The 13761-nt window shown below is 54.7% G+C and overlaps 1 protein-coding gene across 5 annotated transcripts in view; it reads right to left on the bottom strand.

Moving 5' to 3' along the window:
• Positions 1–13761, bottom strand: part of CDH4 (cadherin 4) — a 558545-nt gene that overhangs the window by 58337 nt on the left and 486447 nt on the right. For all 5 annotated transcript variants that reach the window (XM_032606700.1, XM_032606699.1, XM_032606703.1 and 2 more), the window contains one exon: positions 12440–12584. In XM_032606700.1, coding sequence (XP_032462591.1) covers positions 12440–12584 — 145 coding nt within the window. The remainder of the gene's footprint in view (positions 1–12439; positions 12585–13761) is intronic.

The following is a 13761-nucleotide window of genomic DNA, read 5'->3' on the forward strand; positions in this document are numbered from 1 at the left end:
GTGCGGGGACACTCAGCCCACAATTTCTGAGTGAGCACTTGCCGTGTGCAGACCCCAGGCTCTGTGCCCAGGATGTAGGAAGAGAACACGCAGACAGACGAGGTCCCACCCTGAACATGCCAGTGAGGACAGAGAGAACAAACAGGGAGACACAGATCATTGCCAGCTGTGTAAGTCCTTGGAGGGGGGAAGAACACTCGCATGAATGAATATGTAGAATAATGAGGTACGTGGGGTGCCACGGAGGAAGCAGGGACAACCTGAGTGATGGGGGTGGTGCGGTAGGGAGGGGACGGGGGTACTCTGGGCAGGAGGCCAAGGCCCTGGGGCAGAGAAGAGCTCCAAACGTTTGAGGAACCGGGGAAAGGGGGCATGTGATGGGGCTGGAGGTGGGCTGGGCCCACGGCGAGGATTCTGGACTTTATTCTAAGATCACAGGGCAGTATGTTCATCAGGAGAGCGGGTCAAATTTATGTTTTTTTTTTTTTTTTTTTTTTTTTTGCGGTACGCGGGCCTCTCACCGCTGCGGCCTCTCCCGCTGCGGAGCACAGGCCCCGGACGCGCAGCCCCAGCGGCCACGGCCCACAGGCCCAGCCGCTCCGCGGCACGTGGGATCCTCCCGGACCGGGGCACGAACCCGCGCCCCCTGCATCGGCAGGCGGACCCCCAACCACTGCGCCACCAGGGAAGCCCCAAATTTATGTTTTGAAGACTCGCAGAGAACACAGACTGCGTGCGGCCAGGAGTGCGGGGGGCAAGGGTAGGTAGTGAGACCGCTAACTCATTCGCTGGATTTCGTGGAGAACTGGTTGCAGTCGGACCAAGATGTTGCAAAAACCCACTAGGACATTTATTTATTCACTCAACGCGCCTTTATTAACTGTCTTCTAGGGGAAAAATATGGAACTTCAGTGTGTTGAGAACCCCAGGAGAAACAGTCATCAAACACACCCACCTAACTTCATGCGATGGTTGTTCTCGAACAGTGTGTAAACCCAATTTATTTAATTTAATTTAATTTATTTATTTTTGGCTGCATTGGGTCTTTGTTGCTGCGTGTGGGCTTTCTCTAGTTGCAGCGAGGGGGGCTACTCTCTGTTGCGGTGCGCGGGCTGTTCATTGCAGTGGCTTCTCTTGTTGCGGAGCACGGGCTCTAGGCACGCGGGCTTCAGTAGTTGTGGCACGTGGTCTCAGAAGTTGTGGCTTGCGGGTTCTAGAGCACAGGCTCAGTAGTTGTGGCACACGGGCTTAGTTGCTCCATGGCCATGTGGGATCTTCCCGGACCAGGGCTTGAACCCGTGTCCCCTGCATTGGCAGGCGGATTCTTAACCACTGCTCCACCAGGGAAGCCCTGTAAACCCAATTTTAATGAATTTAATTATCAGTAGAATTTCCCCAGAGGCATTAAGTATTTAAAAGAAATCCAGGAGGTTCTGTTTTTAGCAAATGGTGGACAATGTTATTTTAAACCGATCTTCCTCCTGAGGAAAACTAGAAAAACTGGACCCAATGTGAAATAAAAACATCTCATTAAGGGCACTATAGAGATACCAATGGCACAGACTCAGGGAGCGCGGGGCAGGCCGGAAAGGAGAACCCGAGACCGGGGGCCATCTTTCCTCTCAAGACATTTGCTGATTCCAGGGACTTCCTGGGCAGTACAGTGGTTAAGACTCCGTGCTCCCAATGGGGCCTGGGTTTGATCCCTGGTTGGGGAACTAAGATCCCGCATGCCACAACTAAAGGTCCTGCGTGCGGCCACAAAGATCCCACATGCTGCAACGGCCAAAGACCCAGCACGGCCAAATAAATAAATAAATATTAAAAAAAAAAGACATTTGCTGATTCCAAATCGGCTTCTGACAGCTGGAGAGCTACATGGAGCTTTCAACAGACTGATGGGAATGGGGGTAAAGACACTGAGCTTAGGGCCTGCCATATGAGGGTGGAGCCTGGAAAATGCTCGAGTCTTTGGGTTGGACCCGGAAGGGCAGCACGCTGGGAGTGAGGGTGAACAGGAAAGGAACCGTCCTAGCCGACGGAGGCACGGCTCTATTAAGGTGACTTAGGCTCTGATATCTGAGGTTACCAGACTCCCCTGTCAGGAGCAAAAGCATATCCTTCATAGAAAAAGGTAACATCTTACCCTCAAGTCACCTCTACAATTTTTCATACACAAGGCACAGTACGTAACGAACCAGGCACACAAGGAGACAAAACCCGACTGAAAACAGAGAGAAAGACTGACCAGGACGAGACCAGGGGAGATTCCAATAACAGAGTCATCAGATGCAGAGTAAAAGCAATCAGCCAGAGAAGTTGAAGCGCACCCCCAGATATTCACATGGGACGCCCCGTTCTAGGCCCCCACTACTAGCCCCCACCAAGGCACACCTGAGCCCCCTTCTCTACCATGAAGCTCCCCGGTCCTCTGCCTGCCTTCGAGTCTCTGCCTGTGATGGTGGCTGGTGACCCCCCTGCTCTGAACACACAGCCTCTGCTGGTTTCCACTGGCTGGTCTTCACTTATTTCCACATTACTGTTGGAAAAACTGGATGAGGGACTCTCTCTGTCCTTTGTTGCACAAGCACGTGTGGGCCAACAATGGTCTCAAAAAAAAAAAAAAAAAAGTCCCTGACCTGAGCAGCTCACATCTAGCGGTGCAGATAAACAAGGAGCACAGTCAGTTAGTACGTGACGCCGAATGTCTGCCAGCTGGGTGTTGGCTAAATAAATTGTGGTACATTCCCACGACGGAACTGTTTAAAGCCAGAATATTTCGTGACGCTTGAAACGTTCACGATATACAGCAAAACGGAAAACAATCCAGTTTCTAAACTGTGTTCTTTAATATAACAACATGTTCGTGCAGGGAGATAAGACCAGAGGGATCCTTGACGAACGTGCTCGTGGCAATCTCTGCGTGGCAGGCAAGATGGGAGACTGTGATGTTTTTCTTTGTGATTTTCTCTGTATCTCTCAAGTTTCCTCCAAAGATTATCACTTGATTAACAGAAGGTAAAATGTTACTTAAAAAAAGAAATAAGGCAACTGATGGGACTTTTTTTTCAGCCTTAATCACAATTTGGTTTCTTTCAAAAAAGATTCTGGAAACCTGGCTGGTCCATGGCCACCACTCCGTGGTCAGGTGACCCATGCATGCCCAAGTGCTCTGAGCCCAAAGGCCAACGGGCAGGGTTGCCATGGAAACAAACCCAGATGAAATATAAATGTGCAGGGCCCTGGAACTGAGCAAGGGCTCCGTGATTTTCACTTCCTTCCTAGAAGAAGAGAATGGGGCGGAGGCAGAAGGAACTCCTTTTCGAGACCTGGAGAGCTGCCTGGGGGAGGTGGCCTCCACTCACTGTCTGGGCACTTGGCGACACCTGCTGACCTGGGGGCCAGGCCCTGCCCTGGTGGCACCCTGCTTCTGCCCCCCTTGCCCATGTCCTGTGTCTCAGTCTCCCCCTTACACTTGAGGGTGCCCCTTCCCGAACCCTCCAGCAAGTGTTCAGTGGCCACACCACGTCTCGGGGTGTGAGCAGGGCCAGCCCCCGCGTGTCTGGGAAAGCGTGACCCTGGCATCAAGGTCCCCCTGATCCTCTCGCCTTCTCCAGTGGGGGCGGGTCTGGTCCACAGGCAGCCGTGAGCGCCCAGCAGCCGCAATGCCGTGGCACACCTGGGCTGCCCCCAGGAGGGAGGGAGCGATTCAGCCGCGTTACCCAGCTAAGCGCTCTGCCAGGACCCACTCACTGCAGCAGCATCGGTAGTAACCAGAGAGTTAAGTCTCGCCCCCATCACCCGGGCTGTGAGAACGAGGGGAAAATCATCCTTCTAGGGCTTTCTCTGGAGGCCTCGTTGGGCCTCTCCCCCTAGTACAGAGGCCTGAATTTTTCTTAACGAAACTGAACATCACTCCGCATCTTCCTCTAAGAGGGCATGCTGTCTGCTGCCCGAGACGCCGGACATCCTTCATAAATCGCGCCAGCAGGAAGAGGGGGAGAAGGCAAACTCTTGGTTCTTCTGAGCAGTTCGTGTACAAACGCTCTTGCGCCTTAAAGGATTAATTTCACAAACCTTAAACTGCAGTTTAATTTGAAAACTAATTCAGCCCCATAATTGGCTTTCTGCTCAGATCACTGAGGCTAAAGGTTTAAATTCTTAATATGCAGATGGCTTTCAAGTATCTGGCGCCATCTGTGCATCAGTCCGTGGCATTAATCTCGGGGGACTCCGCCAGCACAGAAATACAATAAATAAATAAACGGGGCCCACTAATAATCTAGTTAAGAAAAAACTGCATTACGTAGATGAAGGTTTCTTTGACTTGATTTGCAGCACGTAGATTTCTCTATTTAATATTTTAAAGCAACATTAATTTCAAAATTTATAATATAGGCCCTCATACAGTTACAAGGGGTTAGGGAAAGCAGAAATTCCAACTAGAGTCCTTTTGTTAAAAAATAGTCAACACACTCAAAAGGCTTGAGAGATGCCATGAGACTGGTCAGGCTGCCTCTGGGCAGGAGGTGACACCATGAATCCCGTTTCCAGCTGGAGAAGCCTGTCGGAAAGGGCGTGGACCCATGGCTGCTGCAGAGGGAAGGGGGCTCCAGTTATGAGGACGTAGCCCCGATGATCTTGAGCATGTAGCCCACAGGCCTCCTGGAGCCTGAGGATTGATAATGTGAACGCCTGTGACCCCACCCTGTTACCTCACCACTAACCAATCAGAGAATTTTGCACGAGCTGATCACGTACCCTGGGACCGCCAACTCCCTTAACTGGCCTTTAAAAATGCTCTGCTGAAACCCTCTGGGGAGTGCGGGGTTTCTGAGCACAAGCCACCCGCTCTCCTTGTTTGGAGCTGTCTCAGTAAACACCTGCACTCCTCTTCACCACAACCGCGTGTCAGTAGATTGTACCGTGCGGGCGAGTGGACCCGAGTTTGGTTTGGTAACACCTGTCGCTGGCTGTGTCCTTACTTGCCTGTTCTGCGCCTTCGTTCCCTCATCTCCAAAGTGCTTGTGTCACAGGACTGTCAGCTTTCAGTAGGTTATCCCACCGGGAGGCCTGAGGACAGTACCCAGCATCGGGAGGCCCTTGGTCAGTGCTGTGTTTCTGCGACGGCTGCATAATCAGAGCTGCAGCGGAAGGTGCGCCCCTTGCAGGGGGAGCCTGAGGCCTCCTGCAGAGACGTGGGGCCTCCCCACTGCCCCGAGCCAGCTTCAGGAGCTCAGGAAGAGCAGGGGGACAAGGCAGTCGGGGCTCACAAGCCTCAGGTCAGGGAGCCCAGTTGCTGTTTTTATTTTTATTTTTAAAATTATTTATTTATTTATTTGGCTGCATTGGGTCTTTGTTGCTGCGCACGGGCTTTTCTCTAGTTGTGCCGAGTGGGGGTTACTCTTCATTGTGGTGCGCGGGCTTCTCATCGCGGTGGCTTCTCTTGTTGCGGAGCACAGGCTCTAGGCACGTGGGCTTCTGCAGTTGTGGCTTGCGGGCTCTAGAGCTCAGACTCAGTAGTTGGGGCGGACGGGCTTAGTTGCTCCACGGCATGTGGGATCTTCCCGGACCAGGGCTTGCACCTGTGTCCCCTGCATTGGCAGGCAGGTTCTTAACCACTGCACCACCAGGGAAGGCCCCCCAGCTGCTGTTTTTAATCTGTTGTTTCCTCTTCTCAAAGGAGCAGAACACAGCCTTTTATTTTATTCATTTTTCACATCTTTATTGGAGTATAATTGCTTTACAATGGTGTATTAGTTTTTGCTGTATAACAAAGTGAATCAGTTATATGTATACATATATCCCCATCCCCCTCCCTCTTGCGTCTCCCTCCCACCCTCCTTATCCCACCCCTCTAGGTGGTCACAAAGCACCGAGCTGATCTCCCTGTGCTATGCGGCTGCTTCCCACTAGCTATCTACCTTACGTTTGGTAGTGTATATATGTCCATGCCACTCTCTCACTTCGTCCTAGCTTACCCCTCCCCCTCCCCGTGTCCTCAAGTCCATTCTCTACACCTGCATCTTTATTCCTGTCCTGCCCCTAGGTTCTTGAGAATCATTTTGTTTTAAGATTCCATATATATATGTTAGCGTACGGTATTCGTTTTTCTCTTTCTGACTTATTTCACTCAGAACTCAGCCTTTTAAGATGTGCTTGCACCCCGGAGGGTCACCCCGAGGGGCAGGAGGGCCCTTGCTTCTGATGAAGAAAACCGCCCTAGGGGAGGGCCTCCCAGGGTCTCAGCGTCCACCCTGCAGTGCTGCCCCTGGATGCAGCTCTGGGAACAGGACTCGGGTCCAGGGTGAGTGGGCACCTGATGGGGAAGCCGGCACCTGGATGGGCTCCCCCTGCCCCTCGGGGCCCCACCTTCTCCTCTGGGGATGCCCTCTGCTGCTGGGTGCTGGCTGGTCAAGGCCTGGCTGTGGCCTCACCCGGGTCGGCCCCTCCCCCTCCCCCTCCCCTCTCCTGTGCATCCTCCCTCCCGCCTCCCAGACGCTTCCGGGAGCCAGCAGATCCCTGAGAAGCACGTGCACCCAACCCTCCCCATCAGCCCTGGGGACCAGAGCCCAGCCCAGGCTGGGAAACTGCCACTGTTCAGACGTGGCCAATGGGGAGCTCGTGATGATTCAGAAGAACGCATGTCTGAGGTCTAGCCTGGCCATCAGGGAGACCAGCAGGGTGGCCCGAGGAACGCTGGAACGTAACATAAAGGACAGCTGGTTTTAAGTGAGTCTTATGGTTCAATCTGAGGTTCAAGCTGACAATGTACTTGCTGGAGTTGGGAAAATGAACTAATATTTTGAGTAAGAACGTTTAACAATATTAGTAAGTTAATACCCGTTAACATCAATAACACGATTCACGATAGCACAGGTGTCGGGAGCCTCAGGTGGGCGCCCTCAGCTGACTCCAGGAGGTGGGCGCTACCATTACTTCCATTTAACGATGAGACAGAGGGAGTAGCTGGCAGAGGCCCCGCCACGCCGCACGCTGCCCACACGGTGGCCGGCCGCCTGGATTCCGAGAAGCGTGGCTGAGTGCCACGCGATGCCACCTGCCAAGTGCACAGTCCACCTGGGGAGGACACAGGCGACAGCCAGGGTCTGAACACTTAACGCGCCGTCCCAACAGCCTTCGACTCCGCCCCACGTCAAGGCTTCCCATGGAGCCGCAGTCACCCAGGCAATGCGGGGCTCGCAGAGGGACAGACACGCAGATCAATGGATAGAAGCAGAGAACCCAGGAACAAACCCACAAATAGGCCCAACTGATTTTTGACAAAAGCACAAACGCAACTCAATGAAAGCCGTTCCAACAAGCGGTGCAGGAGCACCCGGGCATCCGTGAGCAGAGAAATGACCCGGACGTGAAGTCTCACGACCTTTAGAACAAAGCCTACAGCATCTTCAGGACCCAGGGCCTGGGAAGAGTTCTCAATACTCAAGCCCAATCCATCGACGGAAAGTGGAAAACTGGACTGCATCAAAATGAAAATCTCTTGCTCCCAAAGGACGCCATGAAGACGATGAAAACACAAGTCCCGGAGGGGGAGAAAATACCTGCAAACTACATGTCCGACAAAGGGCTTGTATCTCGAATAAGTAAAGAATTCTCAAAACTCAGTGATTAAAAAAGCAAACTATTTAGAAAATGGACAAGAGACATGAAGAGCCATCTCATCGACGAGGATGTGAGGATGGCAAACAAACACAGGGTGAGATCTCCAAGGTCGTCAGCCATCAGGGAAATAGAAGTGAAAACCGCCATGAGATACCACTACCCCGCCCTGAACAGCTAAAGCAACACGACACCATCAAGTGCTGATGAGGACGTGGAGAAACCGGGCCACCCACGTGGTGGGACAGAAGACGGCACCGTCACTCCAGAAGAGTGCGTGGCCATCCCTCGCAGAGCTGAACCCTTGTTCCCTGTGCCACCCAGTGACTGCGTTCTTGGGTATCTGTCCCAGAGAAATGAAAACTTACATTCACGCAAAAGTCTGTATGGGGATGAAAGATCTTGGAGGTTTACTATGGCCCCAAACTGGGAACAACCCAAATGCCCTTCAAAGGGTGAACAAGGGCAACACATCCACACCGCAGACTTCTCAGCAGTGAAAAGAAATGAACTGTGGACACACACCACTTGGATGAATATCTAGAGGATCACGCTCAGTGGAAAAAGCCAGTCTCCAAAGGTAACACGCCATTACGATTCCATTTACATGAACGTCTTAAAATGACAAAATCATAGAGACAAATGAGATCAATGATTGCAAGGGTTAGGGATGGCGGGTGGGTGGGGAGATGGCTGTGGCTCTGAAAGGGCAGCTTGAGGGTCCTTGTGACGGAACCGTTAGCGTCTTGACCGTGGAGGTCATGTGAATCAGCACACGTGATAAAACCGCATGCACATGGAGACGCGCGCGCGCACACACACACACACACGCGTGCAGGCAAGACTGCTGAAGTCTGAGTGAGGGCCAGGGCTTGCACCAATGTCACATCCCGGTGTGACCCTGCATGGCAGCTCTGCAAGATGTTTCCACCGGGATAAACTGGGTGAAGGATCTGTGGGGTATCTCTGTACCATTTCTTAGAACTGCATGTGTATCCACAACTATGTCAAAATAAAAAGATTTCTTAAAAAGACATTTCTTCCAATGAGACCCCATGGGAGGCGCATCTAGGAGTCCATGGGGTGGCGATACCTGGGGAGCTGGCTCAAGTCTGTACAAAGCCTGGCCCGCCTGCCTCCTGCCCACCCGGGGGCCTGAGAGACCTCTGTGGACCCCAGGCCCCAGCGGGCACCAGGCCACAACCCTCTTGAGCCTCCTCACGTCTCATTTCAGTGGGACCCTTCTTCTTGGGAACCCTAATTTTGGTTCCACTTTCTGGTGAACTTGGAATCAATGAAACTCCAATTCTTTCTGGAAAACATCCCTATTACAGATAGGTAATTCTTATAAAGTATTACGAATCTGAACTTATGAACTCAGAGTCAATTTCAAAGCCAGGGAGAGAGGCCTTGGCAGAAACGACCGCTTACTTAGGACCCATTCTGCTACGCAGGGACGCACATCAGTTACCCCCCCATCGTGACAGAGGGCGTGCGTGGGACGCACATCAGTTACCCCCCCATCATGACAGAGGGCGTGCGTGGGACGCACATCAGTTACCCCCCCATCATGACAGAGGGCGTGCGTGGGACGCACATCAGTTACCCCCCCATCGTGACAGAGGGCGTGCGTGGGACGCACATCAGTTACCCCCCCATCATGACAGAGGGCGTGCGTGGGACGCACATCAGTTACCCCCCCATCATGACAGAGGGCGTGCGTGGGACGCACATCAGTTACCCCCCCATCATGACAGAGGGCGTGCGTGCAAACAGCCAACGTGCTCATCCTGTGTGCAAAAACAGTCGCCCCTGCAGACGTAGCGTTTGCCCGGGGGTGTGGGGTGGTCGCTTCAAGCGGGTGGGCAAGGCAGACTGGGGGGACACAGTACAGGGTGGGTGTCAAGGCGGGGCTCTGCAGAAATGGCAGAGTTTGGAAAGGCAGGGGTGACGTGTACACAGGGAGCAAGCAGCGGGGCACCCACCCGAGAACAGCTCCCGCGGGGTCAGCGGACATGCTTCCCTTTCTGCTCTCATCTGGAGCACTGCATGGAGTCTCCAAGGGGCTTGGTGGCCCCTGGCCAGTTCCATCCAGGATTTGGGACAATGAGACCAGGAGGGGACAGATGCTCCCGGGGGGAGGGGAGGGACTGCTGCTGTGACCACCAGCTTCAGGGGGGACCCAACACGGCAGCCACTACCCACACGTGGCACGTGGCTATTTCTATTAAATACAAGGAGAAATTTAGCTTCTCAGTTGTAGGAGCCACAGTCGTGTGTGAGCCCATTCGACCCAGCAAAGCCAGAGAGGATTTCATAAAACTGAAGGGCCTGGGGCTGGGAGAAGGACGTGGGGTGATGTGGGACTGGCCTGGGATCTGGTCCCAGTTGGCTTGCTGATGTCCCCGTGTGAACTTCCCAAACCTCAGAAGGTTCCTATACAGCTGAGTCAATACTGAACACACATTCTTATTTGTTTTCCATTAGAACGTGCATCTGACACCCTTCATTAGCCTGTATCATTCCAGAAAATAACGACTAACTTCTGGCGGTAGTTTTTCCTTATCCCACAAAGGCACTGTGTAAAACCCTTCCATTATTGTAATTTACTGGCATAAGGGGAGAAACTGGAGAGACTATTTCCAAGTCCCCGGGAGTCTCCTGCCTCGAGGATGCGGTGCCCGTTTTGTCTGGACATCAGGGTGAGCGAGGGCATCAAGCCAGGTCCAACGGGGCACCGTGCAGCTCCATCCCTGGCTTTGCACAAAGAGGCACGTCACCGGTCCCCTCTGAGGGTTGTTCCGGGAACAGAGGTGCAGCTGGGGGCCCCCAGGGGCTTCGAAAGTCAGCCAACATTTAGTGCAAAAGGTCCCAGAAAGGCTCAAAGTGTCTGGGGAATCAAGGACCAGTCAGGGACAACACCAGCCCTCAGCCTGCCCAGGCCACACCCAGCTATCCGAGGATGCTCCTAGCAGGATTTCGAGGGGGAGACAGAGTAATTTGCTGCTTTTGTTATCCTAATGAGTAAAGGCAGTTACGCATTTGGGAAAACTGTCTCTATCGATCTATTTGAAAGTAAGATGCGGGAGGCTTGATTTGTGACATCCAGGCAGTTTTACAGAGCGTCCTGGGTCTTGGGGAGAGAGGACCCGCCGCTTCTGTTAACAAGAAAGCCCCTTCCCCAAGCCTGACACTCACTCCCCACCCTGATCCTTAAAGAGCTGGCTGTTGGCAGCCCTCATCTGTTTCCTTTGGCTGCTTGTAGCTAATATGGCCACCTGCCGCCTGCCCCTGCCCCTCAGGGGCCTGCAGGGCCCAGCTGCCCAGGGTTCCTGCAGAAATAATGTCATAGCCCGTTCCCTTTGCTGACACCAGGCTGGCCCGAGCGTCCCAATTCTGAGAGACAATCAATCATAAACGCAATCCACCTTGTTGCAGCAGCAGCCCCGAGACGGAGCTAGGGGAGAAGGGTCGATAAATGTTTGCTTTCGCGGACCCCACCTCCCCCCAAGCCGGACGCCCACTGACCCCTCCTCAGAGGCCCGGGAAGCTGGCCTCAGGTTGCCCGGCACCGCAGACCTTCCCCAGAGCTGGGAAGTTTTCCCAGGATGGGTGCCTGCCGGGGAGCCAGGGAGGGGCAGCCTCTAAGATGCAAGACACCCGGTTACACTTGACGTTCAGATCAACAAGCAATACCCTTTACTCTAAGTATGTTCCCGATACTCCTGCATAAAAATGATCCCTTGTTTCTCTGAAGTTCAAATGTAACCCGAGTCCTATATTTTAGCGGTAACTTCCGGCAGCCCCAGCAGGGACCTCAGCAGTGGTGCTTGACTCAGCTCCCCACTCGACCTGAGCTGAGCAGTTGTCCCAAGGACAACCCCGCCCCCAATCAGAAGACAGCAGGGCTGTGCTTCTCAAACGGAAGCAAGTGCAGAATCACCTGGGAGCTCGGCTGCTGGCCCCGGGGCCCCATCTGCAGTGTCTGAATCAGCAGGTGCGGCCACAAGCGATGCATTTGTGACGTGTTCCCAGCTGATGCTGCAGGTCCCTGAGCGGGGGTCCCAGCATCGGCTGGGGCTTCCGCCCACATCCACACCAAGGGGCCGGACGGCTTCCTCCACCTCCCCAGGCCCTGAGTCTAAAGGGGAGAGGGGGGTGCCCACTTCCTGGTCATTATGTCACCCAGAGGCCAGATGCTATAAAGTGGTCGTTACCATTTATGCTGGACAGGAGCCCACGGGAAGACAGGCTCTGGGTCAGCTCTGAGGGGAACCAAGGCCTCAGGCACTCGGCTCACCTCCTTGGGCTGGGGAGTCGGCCCTCTCACGGGCTTCCTGTTGTGCTTGTAATCAAACCCCAAGGGTGCCCAGGAGGCCTCAGGTGGCCGGCCTGCTCTCTGACCTGCCCCAGGACCTTTGCACATGCTCTTTCCACCCCTAGTTCCCTCCCAGCCCTTCTCTCAGTGCTGTTCCTTATCACGCACCAGCTCTTGGCCCACAGGGTGCCTCCGCAGAGGGACCGTCCCTGATCTACAGCCGGCCCCATGACCCAGTGCCCCATGGGTTTCCTTCTGAGCCTAATCATCACTGCAATAGCTTCATTCCCTGTTTTTGCTCTTTTGTCTGTGGCCCCTCTGGACCGTGAGGTCTGTGGAGCAGGGACCCCGCTCCCCAGTGCACGCAGTAGGTATTCGTAAACGCCCGCTAAAATAAACGCGTCAGCAACGAGTCCCACGGTGCCCCCGCGGTGGCGGGGGCTGCGTGGCCCTCCCCTAGCGTGGGGCCCCTGCCCGCCCTCGGGGCCCGGGGCTCACCTGGCCTGGAGCCTTCGTCCACGGAGCCGTTGTACAGCTGGCTGAGGAACTCGGGGCGGTTGTCGTTCATGTCAATTACGTAGATGTACAGGTCGATGGGGTTCTCCACCTTGTTGCCATTCATGTCCACGGCGTGGGCTCGGAGCTGGAAAGCAGCACACGCCATCAGGGCCGGCGGCCGCCCAGTGGGGACACACCTGACTGGCCGCCTAAGAACAGCCAAAAGCAGCTTCCTTGGACCCACAGCACTGGGACGGTGGTGACATAACACCTCCGGGCCCCCCAAGGGGCAGCCCGGGGACACGTCATGAGCCTCGGCTCTCTGTGGAAATGGGGAAGGGTCCTGAGAGGGCAAAACCGGGTGTCCCATGGGAGCCTGAAACTGACCCGAGGGCCCACGCCGATGCCCACCCAGGACTCACTCAGACCGTCCCCACACTATTGACCATGAGGGTTCACGTCTACCTAGAGTAGCTACACGAAGGCCACTTGTGCCAACCAGGGCTGGGGGCTTAGACTCCTGCTGCTGAGAGGTCGGGCCTGGGAGAGACACATGGGGGCCTTGAACTTGGGGGTCCACTGTGAGGCCACCCTGCTGCCCATTCACACCCCGGCTTATCTGTTCTTGGGGCAGCAAAGAGGAAACGGGTCCAGGGGCCCTGGGGTGGAAGCCCCCACTCTGCTGGGGAAGGGGCTCCAGGGAACTGCATCTGGGAACGACTTGAAGGTACAAAGGGAAGAGACCTCCTCACCTCGGCCTGGAGCGTCCAGAGGGGCTGCTCAGACTCACCCCTTCACTTCTGGATTTCTTTTATTCACTCATTCGCTCATTAATTCACTCCCTCAGTCAATATCTATCAAGGGCCCATCTGTGCCAGGCACTGGGCTGTACCCTAGACTGTGGCTCAGTGAGACACGGGGCTGCCCTGGGGCTTCTCGTGTAGAAGGGAGACGGACCCTGAGAAGGAAAGGAAGCAGGACAGAACGCGTGTGACCACAGCGACCTGCTGGGGTGGGGAGGAGGCCAGGCAGGCCTCTCAGAGGAGGTGACGTTGGAGCTGAGCCCTGGACAAGCAGCCAATGGGACAGCAAGTGTGGAGGCCTCCCTGGGGCACGCAGAGCGGCTGAGCTCTGCAGGCAGCAGCGGGGGCTGGAGCAGGACCACTGGGGACCTGGGATTTAGACGGGAAAACCCAGTCTTGGCGAGTGGAAGGGACCTGCCTTGGGTCTCTCCAGCCAGAGCTGTGACTGTCACACAGCCGTGTCCCGGACCCCATCTCTCTGTGGAAATCACGTTACCCTCCAAGCCGGACACACCAGAC

The sequence above is a fragment of the Phocoena sinus genome, chromosome 15, assembly GCF_008692025.1.
Source record: "Phocoena sinus isolate mPhoSin1 chromosome 15, mPhoSin1.pri, whole genome shotgun sequence".
Classification (NCBI taxonomy): domain Eukaryota; kingdom Metazoa; phylum Chordata; class Mammalia; order Artiodactyla; family Phocoenidae; genus Phocoena; species Phocoena sinus.